Source organism: Phoca vitulina, unplaced genomic scaffold (assembly GCF_004348235.1).
Source record: "Phoca vitulina isolate PV1807 unplaced genomic scaffold, GSC_HSeal_1.0 scaffold89, whole genome shotgun sequence".
In the NCBI taxonomy this organism is placed as follows: domain Eukaryota; kingdom Metazoa; phylum Chordata; class Mammalia; order Carnivora; family Phocidae; genus Phoca; species Phoca vitulina.
In genome coordinates, this window is record NW_022589792.1 from 1,487,132 (window position 1) to 1,502,329 (window position 15,198).

A 15,198-nucleotide genomic window follows, 5' to 3' on the forward strand; every position below is an offset into this window, starting at 1 on the left:
GCGCGGCGGCGGCGGCGGCGGCGGCGGCGGCGGCGGGGCCTGGAGCCGGATCTAAGATGGCAGCGGCGGCGGCGGCGGCGGGGCCGGGCACCGGCGGCGCAGGGGCGGCGGTCCCGGGCGGCGCGGGGCCCTGCGCGGCCGTGTCCGTGTTCCCCGGCGCCCGCCTCCTCACCATCGGCGACGCGAACGGCGAGATCCAGCGGCACGCGGAGCAGCAGGCGCTGCGCCTCGAGGTGCGCGCCGGCCCGGACGCGGCGGGCATCGCCCTCTACAGCCGTGAGTGCGGGGCCCCGGGGCCGGGCTGAGCGCGGGGGCTGCCCACGAGGCCGGCCGGGCGGGGGACCCGGGGCGGGAGGGACGCGGCCGCAGCTAGGGGCCCCGGGCCCCGAGGGTGAGGGGCCCTGAGCCGTGGGGGCCTGGTGTGGGGTCCGTGGCGCCGGACCGAGGGAGCTGGGAGTGGGGGGCCCCCCGAGTGAGGGCAGTGGAGGAACGATGTCAAGGGGCAGAGAGAAAAGAGGGCGTGCGTGGTGGCCAGAGGTGAGGTGCCGGGAGTACGGTGGGAAGCGGGAAATGGGGGAGTGAGGGCCCTGAGGGGGTGGGCAGGAAGTGGGGTCCGACCCGGGAAGGTGAGTTCGTAGCCGGGGCTGGGGTTGGGGGGTTGGGGGCTGTGTGGGAGGGAAGGGGGCCTGGGGTATGGGAGAGGTGGGAGTCCCCGGGGCGGGTGTGGCCGCCCTAGGGGAGGGAGGGAGGGGTGTGGGCAGCCTTTGGCCATCTCTCGGGACTCCCAGGACTGCTAAGGACAGTTGGAAAGTGGTGCCCGGCCTGGGGTGGCCTGGAGGACCTGGTTCCACCCATCGGGAGCGTTTTGGCGTTCTGGATCCCCGTGTGGGAAACTTCTAGACCTGGGGAGAGGGCCCCTGCCCGGGTGGTGCGAGCCGCTGGATGTGCTCCTGGTGGAAACGTGGAAGGGTAGGGCTCCTTCTTGATGTCCGGCTCCGAAGTAAGAGGTAACACAGCCTCCGCCCTCGCCACGGTCCTCCGATCTTTCTTTTTGGGGATGTGAGAAGCTCGTTACATTTTCAGACGCTAGTTTCAAAACTGACATTTCAGTGGAAAAAAAAAAATCACAAATGTGTTTGCCAAGGCCCCTGAGTCTTTGTAGTTCATCCTTTTTCTTTCTCTGTTACTCTTTTTTTATCTGTTCTGGTTCCTGACTGCTTGTTCACATTTTGCTATTCTGTTTCATTCAGCTTTGTCTCAGGGTTTCTTGCACTGATGCTCTGGGCGCCACGGAGGACGCCTTTCCTGGCTTTGGCCTGTGTGAATTTTTTTTTTTTGCCACTTTGGGAAGGGGGTGGGCCAAAGGAAAGTATCTAGAGCAGTTGGTTCACACAGGGTTCTCCCTGCACCTCTACTTGGAAAACCCAGACTTGTGGAGTTGTGCCTCCCTCCCAAGTATCACAGCTCTTTTTACTGGGGCAGAGCTGGGTTTTCTGGGACCAAATGAGAGGAGAGAAGGGTTTCCCAGGTGGGCGTCAGAACTCAGGACAGGCACTTAAACTCTATCTTAAGTTCAGCAGGATCTCCCAGATGATAAGCATGGCCATTCGTTTGGCAAGCATTAATAAAGAATAAAGATGAGCAGCGTTTCTCCAACTAGGGTTCCGGGGCTAATCCTCAAGGCAGTTCCAGGACAGTTGGTTTTTCTTTTGTAAATAACTTCTTTTGAGTTTTGGACAGTTTTTGGTTTATAGAATTATTGGGGACATAGTACAGAGAGTGCTGATATACTCCACACCTGGTGTCTTCTTTTTTTTTTTTTTTTAAGATTTTATTTATTTATTTATTTGAGAGAGAGAGAGAGAACGCACTAACAGCGGGGAGGAGCTGCAGGCTCCGATGTGGGACTTGATCCCGGGACCCTGGGATCATGACCTGAGCCAAAGGCAGACACTCAACCAACTGAGCCACCCAGGCGCCCCCCCACACCTGGTGTCTCCTAAGCTTAACACCTTCCTCCAGGAGAGTTTTTACATTCTGTGTTTCTGTGTTGTGGGTAATCTCGATGTTGTTACTAGTTGTAAAGATAACATTGTCTTTTAGAAGTAATTCGTAACTGAGGCATTTGTGAAAGGGGGAAAGTCCTCATTTCTCAGATTGAGATCCTCAGTCAGGGATGATATAGTCTCAGGGGTCTGAAAGAATGTTTCCCCCTTGATGCTCAAGTAACATTGATGTGGGGCTGAGAACCTGGGTTCTGGAGTCAGCCAGAACCCTGGTTTTGTTCGTTCCTCAGGGCTGCCATGCCACACGTGATGGCTTAAAACAAAAGGAATATATTCTCTTACAGTTCAAGGCCAGAAGTCTGAAATCAAGGTGTTGGGAGGGTCACACTCCTTCCGGAGGCCCTGGAAGAGAATCTCTTCCTACCTCGAGCAGCTTCTTCTGGATCTAGGCCTTGCTTGGCTTTGTCAACAGAACTCCAGTCTCTGTCTCTGTCTTCACATGGCCTCCCCTCTGTGTCTCTCTGTCTTTACTATAAGAAAAGCCCTCTCATTGGATTTAGGGCTCACTCTAAATCCAGAACAATTTTATCTTTGAGAGCCCTAAGGGGGTGGTTAGGGCTTGGACATATATTTTTAGGGTCTGCTACATGGACTAGATCGGTGCCCTACTAGTATCTGTCTTTGTGCCTCAGTGTGTTTATCGGTAGAATGGGGGTAATAGCAGGACTTTGTGGCATATCATGTGTTTGCTCAATAAACTAATACTTTTTTGGTGGTAGCACCTGCTCCCATTACAGGCTGGGCCTGGCGGTGACCTCAGACTCGGCTGGGTCATTGTGCAGGGTGAAGCAGCACTGCTTCCTGAGCAGGCATGGAGAGGGGGGCGCACAGGGAGGGGTCGCTCTGAAGTGTCCCGGGGGAGTGTAGAGTACCAGGGCTGAGGTGTGGGGGTGCACCCTGCTCCTGGATCTGCGAGCAGGCCTGGCCCGCCGGGTGTAGACTGCTAGCCCGCAGTCCCTTGGAGAAAGTCAAAGATGGTCCAGCCACTGTGGGGATGTGCGGGGATGCGGTGGCTGGGTGGACCAGGGGCACTTGGGGCCTGCTAGGAGCTTTAGGCCTTGTCTTGGGATGAGCTTCCTTCCCTGGCCTCCACATTTTCCAGTCTGGACCCTTCTGGGACCTGATTGCTTTGGCCAGATGCGAAGGTGGCAGAAGCCCTGTTCTGCTCACCGGTCTCTGGTGAGGCAGGGTCCTGCGAGCTACGTGTGATTCCAGACCCCCCGGGATTCAAATCTGTGTGTGGGTAGGGACAGGGAGGTTGGCCAAGACCCGAATCTCCCCCTGCTCAGGTGGGAGGTGAGCCTGAGGTATGCTTGGGTGCTGGCAAGGGTTCTGAACGCGGGGTCTGACTGGCGTGGGTCACTGGCTGTGCGGCCTTGAATGAGCCACTTCGCCTCCCTGAGCCTGTTTCTTCACCTCCAGCTGCACCTGCCGGTGCGCAGCCTCGCTTTCCCCCTCAGCAACGGGAATGATACCACTTGGGGCCCAGAAATTTGGGTGAAGTGGACCGTGGGAGGGTGGAGCAGGGGTATCTCGTGGTAAACAGTAAATATTCCTATAGAAGTTATCGACGACGGCGTGGGTATTGGTATGGAGTGATGAAGAGCCGGCTTTTCTAGGAGGGAGCCCCTTATGCTGCAGGGCCGTCCAGCTGCAGCCTCGCACCCCCGGCAGAGAGAAGAGGGACCCCGCGGCTGCAACTTCCACCTTGGGTGGGGGTGCGGGGTGGGGCTGGGGAGATGGGTGTGGGTAGCCGACCTACAACCCTGTTCCTTGACTTCGACACCCTCCCACGTGAGAAAGATGACAGCTGCAGAAGGCCCTGTCCCTGTCACCCTGCAGTGAACGATAACCCTCCCTACCCCTCCTCGCCGTTTGAAGTCACCCTGGCCTGTGTCCATGGCAGTGGCTAAATGGCAGCTACCAAACCAGGCCGTTTTCCCTGGGCAGAGGTGCAGACGTCCCGGGCCTTGAGGAAGCTTTGGCAAGGCCGCGGGAGTTCTTGGACGCAGGGAGCCCTCCCTTTGAAAGGAGGCAGCTTCTCGGGAAGCCCGTTGTGGGGCGGCCAAGGCAGAGAGCAGAACAGACTCTCAGTTCCTCAGGCCCACGAGTCCTTTCTGGAGATGACTGTGTCACTTTTCTTTCTTGGTCAGTGTGAGTCAGTTTGCCTGGTTCTGTGGACTCTCCCCGCCCCCTTGGCGAGGAAGCGACGTACAGCCGGACTGGTTCTGATAGGGGCTACGTTTCAGTTTGTGGGGGGCGTGCCAGGGTGTGGAAACCCCAGAGAAAAAACCCCTTGTAAAAACAAGGTGGAGAATGGCCTGCTGCCATAGACCCGGGAGCTCTTGTGACTTCCTCCAGTCACAGTCATATGGTAGCCCCCTGGCAGCTGGGGGGGGGACAGAAGAGTTTGTCATGTGCCCAGGCTCTAGGACCTTCAGTGTCAAGCTGGGGTGACACCCCAGGAAGTTAGTAACACCGGAGGGGCATTCCCATTCCAGTGGTGCCCATAAGATGCTCCTGCGTGCTGTCATTGTATTGAATGTTTACTGGGTACCGAACTCTGCGTGAACCTGTGTGGACAGACTCAAATGTTTGACCTTGGGGGCAGCTGGGGAGAGGATAAGAGCATAAATTAGGGTCTATGGGCAGACGATGGTCTGTGAGCCAGAGCAGGCCTGTGGCCTCTGTTTAAACCACGAAAGGGAGCTTTGTACATTTCTGAAGGATCTATTAAAAAACCCCCAACAACTGAAGTAAGAATATTTAATGACAGTCTTGCAAAACCTAAAACGTTAACTTTGCTGGCCCTTGACAGAAAAAGCTTGTGGACCCCTGGGATAAATGAACGAAGCAGGCAGGAGGAGAGGGGGATACGGTGGGAACTTGGCCCCAGCCCGGCTCACCAGATCTGCTACAGCTTTTAAGAGAAGCTGAAAAGCCTTTCTTTGTGTACATCAGTTTGTTTTGATTGTGAAGTGTCCTGATCACTCAGGCCAGATAGAGTACACTTTCTGGACTCTGTGGGCCAGTTAGCCTGACAGGTGTGGCCGTTGCTCTGTGTTATTGCTTAGAATAGTCCTGGGAGGTCAGGGACACTACTCCCATTTTATTGGTGGAAAAACAGGTGAAAGGGCTTGACCAGGTGACATGGCTAGGCCGGCAGGGGAGCTGGCTTTCAAGGTCATGGCTATTGGACCTGCTCATTGTTTTACTGCAGAATGGTTCAGTGAAAAAAGGTGGTCAGGATTCCATTTATTCATGCATAACAGAGATCCAGAGTGGCAGTAGCTTAAACAACAGGACATTTTATTTATTGTGCTCACGCTAAAGTCCGGAGGGTGGCAGATCAGGGCTGGTGTGGAGGCTTTGCTTCCGGAATTCCTTGGGCCCAGGTCCTTCCAGCTAACCCCCCCTTCCACCATTTCTAGGGTGAGGTCCTGTCCTCGTGGATCAACATGGCAGCTGGGGTCCAGCTATTACCCTGGTGTCCAAACAGCAGGATAAAGGAAGGGACAAAGGTGCCGAGGGCATGGGCCAGGTGTCTGTTAAGGAAAGTTCACAGAAGCTGGCTCTGGGCGCTTCTGCTTTCTTTTCTTTTTTTTTTTTTTTAAAGATTTTATTTATTTATTTGAGAGAGAGAATGAGAGAGAGAGCACATGAGAGGGGGGAGGGTCAGAGGGAGAAGCAGACTCCCTGCTGAGCAGGGAGCCCGATGCGGGACTCGATCCCAGGACTCCAGGATCATGACCTGAGCCGAAGGCAGTCGCTTAACCAACTGAGCCACCCAGGCGCCCCTGGGCGCTTCTGCTTTTATCCCATTGGCTAGAATGGGCAGTTGCAGAGCCACCGCCTAGCTGCAAGGGAGGCTGGGAAATGTAGTCTGTAGTCTTGAGCGGTCAGCTGAGCTCAGCTCAGCTAATTTCAGGGTTTCTCTTTCTGTAGGAGAGAGGACAGACACTGGGAGACGGTCAGTCACCTTGGCCACAGTAGGTAGGATGTGGACGTAGCCAGAGTTGGGAAGGGTGTTCCTGGTTTATGGAGGGCTCAAGTGGGGGTGGGGGGCAGCAGCCTGGTGTGGGGCAAAGGGGTCTCTCTGAAGAATGCAGGAACCAAAGCGGGGGTAGCAAGGTTAGGTCCAAGTGATGTTTTACAAACGACAGGGCCTTTTCTGTATATGATCAGGAGCTGCCCACCATTTTCCCTGGAGGGGCCTACATGATAAAATGTTATTTCTGAAGCCGACTGTGGCAGCAGGTTGCAGTGTATGGGAGCAGGGAGAGCGGGGCCTGTGGAAGCTTCCAGACTAGAGAATGCAACAGGAATGTAACTGAATAGTTTCACCTTAGCCTGCCCCAGAAGTGTGTCAGAGGCCCCGAAGTTGTGTTATGGAACAGAAGGTGAACTCTGCCCAGGGCGAAGGCCATGACCCACCGCCAGGGGTTGTGAATGACCTGCTCTCAGGTTTGCTTCCCCCTATGTGGTTAAAATAAAAGGAGACCCCCCGCTATTTTTTAAATTGTGTGATTTCACATCAAAATCTGACTCTGTACTTGTGAAACCTCAGAAGGGCTGGCGGACCCCGAGGCAGAACTGGAGAGCGGTGCCACCTTTGGGAGGGGCATGCTGCCCCAATTTGCCCGAAGTCCCCTTCCCCCCTTCCTGCTTCTCCCTGCCCCAGCACAGAGGCTTCGTGCCAGTAGCCATTTGTCCTTCCACTTGCAGTGGTTTGTTTCTTAAAATAGAGAGGCATTTCTGTGAACCCAGGCTGCCCTCGGGTGTGGGAAAATGTCCCTTACCCTTAGCCGGCACCCTCCTTCAGCCCCTGGCCCCTTCTTCTGGGCATCTGAGTTGGAGCCCCATGGGGGTGGGGGGCTGTTACCTCAAGTCCTAAGCTGATCTGGCTTCCAGTCCCAGGTCCCGCCCACTGCCCACCTCCCAGCCCCCCTTCCTCCTCTCTACCTGCCCAAAGCCCCTCCTTGGCCATTTGGAAACCCAGAAGTTCTGAAAGCCTAGCTTGCTGCTCCTTTGACAGCAAAACCTAACCTGACCCAAACTCTTAGGTTGGCAAAATCCCACCTGAGCTGCCACATGGGGCTCTTTACAATCTCTGTGCATCCAATGTAGTATGACTGTTCACACCTTTTGGGGTTATGGGGGCCCGTGTCTAAGATCACAGGTGCAAAGTGGCCAGCGCCACGAGCTGCACCTGGCAGGCACGCGCCACGTCACGTGTGGGGATCTGGACGCGGTGGGTGGGCAGGGCCTTTGGGCAGAAGGAGAATGGCGGGAACTGAGGTGCAAGGCCTCTGACCAGATCAGATTTAGCAGAATGGGAGAGGCTTGGGAAACTTCCCCGGCAGGTGCCTTTCCTTTCCTGGGGAGCCCACCTGCTCGATGCCCGGGATCTGCTCACCACCTGCAGAGGTGGTGAATTCGCCAGGACAAATGGGACATTCCCGTCCCGGACAGGGTGGAATGGAGGTTCCAGACCTGGGACAGACTTGCCGCGCCCTGTGGAGAGTGGAGGCTGGGAGGGGCTTCGGGCAGTGCTGAGACAGGTCTCTTAATCCGAAGTCCTCAGGGGTCCCCAGGGGTCCCATGAGGCCCTGAAATTGCATGCAGTTTTGCAGAAGGCTAGAGGAACAAGAGTCAGTGGTTGTGACCTTGGACCAGCCTCCTTGACAAAAAGGAGAAAAGGGGTGACGGTGGCACCTGTCTGGAGGGAACACACCTCAGCTTCTTCGTTGTGTGTCTACCCGATGGACCACGGCCATAGCATTGCTGTTGGCTCTCTCTGCATGTTTCTGGGGAAAGGCTTCCCGCCTTTTTTTTTTTTTTTTAAAGATTTTATTTATTTGACAGAGAGAGACACAGCGAGAGAGGGAACACAAGCAGGGGGAGAGGGAGAAGCAAGCCCCCTGGCTCAGCAGGGAGCCCGATGTGGGGCTCGATCCCAGGACCCTGGGATCATGACCTGAGCCGAAGGCAGCTGCTTAACAACTGAGCCACCCAGGCGCCCCAGGCTCCCCGCTTTTGATTGCCCTCTGAGGGATCTGTGACATGAGAAAGGCGGAGCGTCACTGGAGGATAGCCCTGGATTGGGAAGTGAAGTGGATGCCTCTGGCTTCCGAGGAATGGGGGTGGTCGGTGGTAGAGGTGGGGGCCCTGGGCCTGTTGGGCCGGGGCGCGGCTCCGATCGGGCAGCCCCGAGAGGTCGGCGATGGCTGTCAGAGTGTGTGAGAGCCAAGGGGAGGTCACTGGATTTCTGATCAGGAGGGGCAGCCCCTTGGAGGGCTGGGGGAGGGGACCCAGCCAGATGGCAGGTGGGGGGGGGCGGGGTGGTGGAGTCTCCAGGAGAGAGGAGGAAGGGAGGGCCCACGTCGCCCAGGCCCCCAGGGCCTACCCACGGTTCTTTGAAGATGGAGAGACCTGACCTTCCATCCGTCCAGCCACAAGCGTGTACTGGGCGGGGGACTTGCTATGTTTTTATTGTGGTAGGTTACCTTTCGTCTGCCTTTAAACAGCTAGCAAAAACAGACTGAGCGTCTGCTGGGTGCCAGTCACTGTTTTAGGAGCTGGGGATACGGTGACGCCCCAAGCCAAGCACATGCTCCCAATTTCCCGATCTGGGGGGTTGTGTGACAGGCGCTAAGTCAACAGTCACCTAAACACGTTGTACTTAGCGCTCAGTGTCCTCGGGAAGAAAGTGAACGGCGCAGAGGCTTGAAAATGCTGGGGAGGGCGGGGGTGGGGGGCTTGGCGGGGGTGGGGGGCGCTGCTCGGGTTGGGCGCCAGAGCTTGTGGGAGAAGAGCAGGTGGGGCCCAGGCCCGGCTCTGCGCCTCGGCGTGACCTCTCTGTGCCTCTGTTCCCTGCACTGTAAAGTGGGCTTCTTGATGGCACCTCCCTCGGAGGGGTGTTGTACGGGTTGTTGCGCGTTAATGGAAGTGTTTAAAATCGCACCTGGCCGGTGGGAGCGAGCGCGTGGGCCTGGCCAGGGCAGCCAGCCGCAGGTGTGGCTGGAGCTGGATGCTCAGCGGGGAGGGGAGGCCTCACTAGGGGGTCGGTGGTGTTTATTCCCAGAGTGTTGGGGAGGGAAGTGACACCTGTAGCCGTGTCCGGGGCCCCAGCCCAGCTCCGTCCCCTGGCCTTGCCCTGCAGGGTGATCCCTGGCGAATGTCTCCTGCATCTCCGCCTCCTTGTCGGTGGGGAGGCTTCACCGAGGGGCTTAGCTGGTGGCAGGTGTGCCTGAACTGGATCATTGCTCTGCACAAGCCGGACACGATCTCCACCCCGCGTACTCCCAGTCCCGGGGAGCAGAGAGAAAGTAGACGAAGAACGCCATCTCCCCGCTGAGGGGGACGTGGCCCAGGACCAGCCTGCAGAGCATGGCAGCCGAGGAGCTGAGCCTGGGGGCGGGGCGGGAAGGGGGCGCCTGGGCAGAGAGGGTTGGGGTGGAAAGGAAGGAACTCCTGGGGACAAGGGGGCAGTGGCTCTGGGGGGGAGGGGCTGGGGTCAGTCCTGCTCTCCTGGGTCCCTGTCTCTCTGCGTCCCTGGCTGGAATGGATGTTCTCCCTTCCCCCTCCGGGACTGCAGCAGCCTGTCTGGGTCAGAAGCTGCTGGAGGTCATGATTAGTATAGGCGGTGGAGCCTCACCTTGATGTGACCTTGTGACTTGGGCCAGGCGATCGCAGCTCATCTTCCAGTTCCTCCGGGAGGATAGAGGGCAGCTTGAGGGTTGGTGTTAGCCCAGCACACAGTGGGGTTAGTAATAACACACAGCATAATAGGTCACTGGTCTAAACCTGCCGTGTTGTCTGGAAGGGAAGATGTGTGGCAGGTGCGGGCCGCCAGGTGCCTGTGACCGGAAAGCCCTGGGAGTTCGAGGGCTGGGAGGGGCCGTGGTGGCGCCCCGCCTGGTCCCCTGGTGACTCAGGAGGGAACCCCTGCCCGTCCACCCTCCCACTTTCTCACTTCGGGGACTCGCTTGGGAGGCTTCAGGATTCAGGGTTGCAGGCGAACTGTGTGGTGGGGCCGCTGGCCCCTTCTCCCCCGCCCAGAGAGACCACATCACCTGCCCTGACTTTTGGTTGAAGAATCTGGAGTTCCCGACTTTCCCTGCCCCCACTCCCTTTGTTTCCCCGAAAACCAGTTCTAGGAAGGAAAGTGAGACCAGGCTTCCCCCAGGCCTGCGGGAGTTGGATCTGGAAACTGTGGCCTCGTGATACTCTCTTGATGACTTATTTTAATTGTTGTTTAATCAACACGCACAGATGCCCAAGCCTCAGGTGGTTCTGTTCGGTGCTTTTGACAGTTGTGCGCCTCATGAAGCCGCCGCCTGAGGCCAGATCTAGAACGTGTCCCCCAGCCTCTGGGTGCTTTTTGTTCTGTCAGGCGGGGCGTTCTTGGAAACAGGTCCAGACTGGTTTGCGGGAGGGGGCTCTGTCTCCTCCCCGCCCCCACTCCTTGCACAGAGAGAGGGAACCCCCTTTTATTCCCTCTTTTTGTGTGTCTCGTTCAAGCAATTCATCACCCACAGCTTTGGCAAGAGTGGGTCTGGGCTGTTTTTCTTTAAGATTGTTGGCGGATTTGCTTCCCCACTAATTGTGTTCCTGTGGCTGGGGTTCGTTTTCGCTGGATGTGTTACACACGTCAGAGTGGAGTGGTTTCGTGTACGGAAGCCCACCTGACGACACGGGCACGGGTGACATTCCAGGTGGGGACAGTTGGGGGCGCCTGGCAGATCAGTGAAAGGGGAGCGCTCGTGATCCCCTCCGGGGGCATGTGAATAAGTAATCACAGACAGATTGGGGGGCCTCTTGCAGACCTGAGAGGGACATTCCAGAAAATTGGCCGCATTCTTCCTCGAGCTGAGGGGGAAGGCGAAGGCTGCCTGGAGTTTCCAGACTTGCTGTGTGCCCTGGAGGGGCCCTCTGCAGAACCTGGCTCTGCTCCGAGGGCTCTCTGTGACCAGAGGGTGGAGTCCCCAGTGTTGGACGGCCCCCCCCGGGTGGGGTGACACCGACGGGATGCCTGGCCCTGACGCCCCCATGCCCTGCTTATCAGTGCTTCCGAGGCCCACCGTAGCTGATGTTTACTGCGCTCGGGCCCGAGCATGTGCCAGGCGGGCACCGTGCCAGGCCCTTTACGGTCATCGATCCGCCTCGTCATGAGAGCAGCCCCGAAGGGCTGGCTGGCCGCCGTGTGCAGTTGGCACAAGGGTGCTGGGCGGAGGTGTGAGTGCGGGGGGAGCCAGCCCGTTCCCTGCTCCCCCAGCCACGCACATCCTGCGGGGAGCCACAGTAGCCACAGCCCCTCCCGCTGGTTTGTAAACGAGGAAACTGAGGCATTCGGGGGCAGGTAGCCGCTGGGATGCCGGCCCGGTTTGGCTCCGCCCCTCCGCTTAGCCACGCCACCTGTCAGGCGGGGGGGGGGGGGGGGCCGCCCCCCCACGGGCGCGGGGCGGGGGGGGGGGGGGGGGGGGGGGGCGTCCGCGCCCTAAAGGAGACTGTGCACTGTGGTGGTGGGGGGCGCCCACCTGCCCCCTCTGGTCCTTGTCCTGTGTCGGAGAAGTGGCCCCAGAGGACTCTTCTGGGGCCCAGAGCCAGTCTTTCCTCATTCCTGCCACTTCGCCGATTCCATCCTGGGGTGAGGCAGCCTCTGTCCCCTCTCGCCCGTGTCTCATCTGGAGTCACATTCGGTGAGGCAGCCTGAGGGCAGGGGCGGGCCCACAGGGCCGTCCTAATTCTGAGCCAGGTGGTGCCATAGGGGCTCCCCGCGTCCCAGGGGCCTGGTGGAGGCCCTCCAAGCAGTGGCGCGGCCCCCGGACAACCCGGCTCACCTCCGCGCGGTGGGCAAACTTCTCTTTCAAGCTGGGCCCGGGGCGGCCTCCGAGTCTGCTCAGCCCCTAGGCTGCCCGTCATTCTCTGCTGAGGCTGCCCCTGCCCTGTCCTCCTGCCTCTTCCTGTCGGGCCTTCTGGGAGCCACCCCGTCTGTGGGTTGAGGCCCCTCCGCTGGCCCCAGGGCAGAACCCCCAGGAACCACATTCCCGCTCCTCAGCTGCTCAGGCTGAGCTCACTGGCCCCGGCCTCACGGGGGCCAGGAGGTTCCATGTACTCACCGCTTTGAGGGTCGGGCTCCCCCGCAGCCCGGGGTCCTCCTGCTGCCCCTTGACATGCCTCGTTCCAGCCCTGCCTTCCAGGCCTCCCTGTGTGGCCCCTCTGCCAAAGGCCTCCCCTGCCCACCGCGGTCCCCCGCGAGCACTGCCCGCCCAGCTCCTGGCGTCACGGCGGGTGCAGACTCTTAGTGATCCCTCACAGCCCTAGGACGCGAGCTCCCCCGCCTTCCCTGGGGTGGTGGCCCAGGGATGGCACCTGTTGTCAACCTGCCAGGGCCCAGAGCCCACGTCCTTCCCAGTGGATGCTGGGATGGGGCTTGGCTCTTTCACAAGATGCCGGGTCCCCGGGCTGAGCTGCCCTGAGCATGTTATCTCTGTGCCTCGGTTTCCTCCCTTGAAAGGGAGGTGGTCGGGAGCAGTAACTGAGGCACCCCACGTCCTCAGGTGTTTGCCCAGTAGTGGGTGCATCACAGCTTCGAGGTCCTGGCCGGAGGAACCCAAGGGCTGGGGCTGCTGGTTTTGTTGCTTCCCCCCCGCCAATAATCACCCGCTAAGCCCATGCTTTCAGGGGCCAGGGAACCCTGGCTCACATCTGCTGTCCCTTTTGTAGCTCACAAAGCCCGGGGCTGCGCAGCTGATTAGCATGGATGGGGGAGACATTTGCATGTAATAGCTCCCGCCCAGTCGGTGCCCCTAGTACTCTTTTCAGAAAAGCCAAGCTCACTCTTTGTCTGCTCCTTCTTTTCTTGGGGTTGCCCTTCAGCACAACCCACAATTCGACTCCTCTTCGGGCTCCTCGAGACCAATCCTGCGGGGCCTGGAGGTGGTGCTGGCCTCCACCCCACCCGACCATGGGTGAGCCCTTTAAGGGGAGCGCCCTTGCAGGGCTCTGACCTCACGGAGCTGTCGCTGGTCAGGGAGGTTTGGTGTCGCTAGCGCAGGGCCCTTCTCCAGCCCGGAGTCAGCGGGGGGCTGTGAGGGGTGGCTCGCTGCTTACTGGGGTGCTGCTATGACGGGCAGCTCTAGGTCAGACCCAGCAGCAGCGGGGGAGGCCTGTGGCCCAAGTGGTGCCAGGGGCCCCGGGGGGGGCCTTGCTTCCCCTTATGCCAGCAGGAAACTGGGGGGGAGCATCCCTGCCCCCCAGATGGCTGCCTCTCTTCCATCCTCCCCGCTACCCGTGCACCTCCCCTGTGTCCTGTCATCCTCTTGCGGGGGAGTTCAGGAAGTTTCCTCCTCAGACTTGTATTCTCAGGGCCCCTCCTGAAGTAGACCTAGCTTTTGGATTTTTCAGGCTCCCCTGTACACTGCCCAGCCCGCCACCCAGCATGAGCCTCTTGTGCCCACAGAGGTGGATTGCTGTTGAGTTGTGACCGTTCTCAAAGGAATGAACATACCGTGTGATCCCATCCCTACCTTAGGAGATAAACCGTTGGCGATAGAAATAAGGCCCCTATCTCGTCTCCTCCCAGGGAGGTAACGTGGAAGGAGGTGTGTTCCATCCACTTGGTGTTCCTTTATTTATTTTTTATTATTTTATTTTTTTTAAGAGTTTATTTATTTGAGGGCGCCTGGGCGGCTCAGTTGGTTAAGCGACTGCCTTCGGCTCAGGTCATGATCCTGGAGTCCCAGGATCGAGTCCCACATCAGGCTCCCTGCTCAGCAGGGAGTCTGTTTCTCCCTCTGACCGTCCTCCCTCTCATGCTCTCTCTCATTGTCTCTCTCGCAAATAAATAAAATCTTAAAAAAAAAAATTAAAATTAAAAAAAAAAGAGTTTATTTATTTGACAGACACAGCGAGAGAGGGAACACAAGCAGGGGGATTGGGAGAGGGAGAAGCAGGCTTCCTGCTGAGCAGGGAGCCCGATGTGGGGCTGGATCCCAGGACCCTGGGATCATGATCTGAGCTGAAGGCAGACGCTTAACGACTGAGCCACCCAGGCGCCCCTTGGGTGCTCCTTTAGAAGGGGCCGTGGTGAGTGGCCTAAATTTAGACCCGTCCTGGAGCTTGCGGGGGCCTAAACCAAAGACATTCCTGGGCACCGTGTGAAGCTGGCCACGCGCTCTACCTTGGCCAGTTGGCCGCTCCCATGTCCCCGAGGAGCACTTAGTCGAGCTGGTCCAGTGGCCGGATGGGGGCTGGGGGGGCGGGGTAAGGCCAGAATTCTCTCTGGGACTCCACTCTCTTCCTTGGGCCAGAATGCCTTGGGGACATGGCAGCCAAGGTGGGTGTTTTGTGCCAGTAATACCTACCGTGTCCCCATGGGTCTTGGGCTGGATACAAAGGGGGTGTTAGTCCTTAGGACAGTAGTAAGTGGTGCGTTCATTTAGCTTTCTTGACACGAAAGCTGAGGCTTGGGGGTGGGGGGTGTGAGGCTCCAGGTGATAGAGCCCAGATTCAAACCTGGGTCCAATGTGAGCTGGAGTTCTGGGAGGTAAGCCTCACCTTGTGGCCTCCCTGAGGCGGGGAGAAGGGCTTCCCCGCGTGACAGCTCCTGGAATGCAGGCCCTGCTGCCCCTGGCTTAGACCCGAGTCCCCCTGGGGTCGCTGCCCCTCCTCCATCACACTATGAGCGCTGCGGGTGCGCTCCGGCCGAGAGCCATTGCTGAGAAGTCCAGGCCATCATCCGCCTGCCTTAGAAGGACCCTCTGGTCACAGGCCCTTTCCCACCCTCCTGGCCCTCCAGCAAGTTGAGGGAGGTCCGTGGTCACACCTGCTCTCTCGGGGGACGCCCCGGACGACTTGAGTGGGCGCCAGGCCTCCCCGGCCGTCACGATTGCCGTTTGTCCCGTTATCTCTTGTGTGCAGGGTAGAACCTCAAACCGCTCAGGAGGGTGGAACCTGAAAAGTCCTTCTCTTCCTCCCTCCTGGTCCTGGCCCGCGCCCCACATCACCCGTCAGCTTCCCGTGTGGCCTGCCCGCCTGGATTTTCCTGCAGAAGTCTCTCCGGGAGCCCGCCGCGCCAGCAGTTCTGCCCCGTTCACCAGCGGGACAGGAAGGGTGCGCGGCGCCAAGT

At 58.7% G+C, this 15,198-nt stretch overlaps 1 protein-coding gene across 1 annotated transcript in view; it reads left to right on the plus strand.

Moving 5' to 3' along the window:
* The first annotated feature begins 56 nt into the window (after window positions 1-56).
* CARM1 (coactivator associated arginine methyltransferase 1) overlaps window positions 57-15,198 on the plus strand; it is a 39,716-nt gene continuing 24,574 nt past the window's right edge. The window contains exon 1 of the mRNA XM_032396018.1: window positions 57-276. Coding sequence (XP_032251909.1) covers window positions 57-276 — 220 coding nt within the window. The remainder of the gene's footprint in view (window positions 277-15,198) is intronic.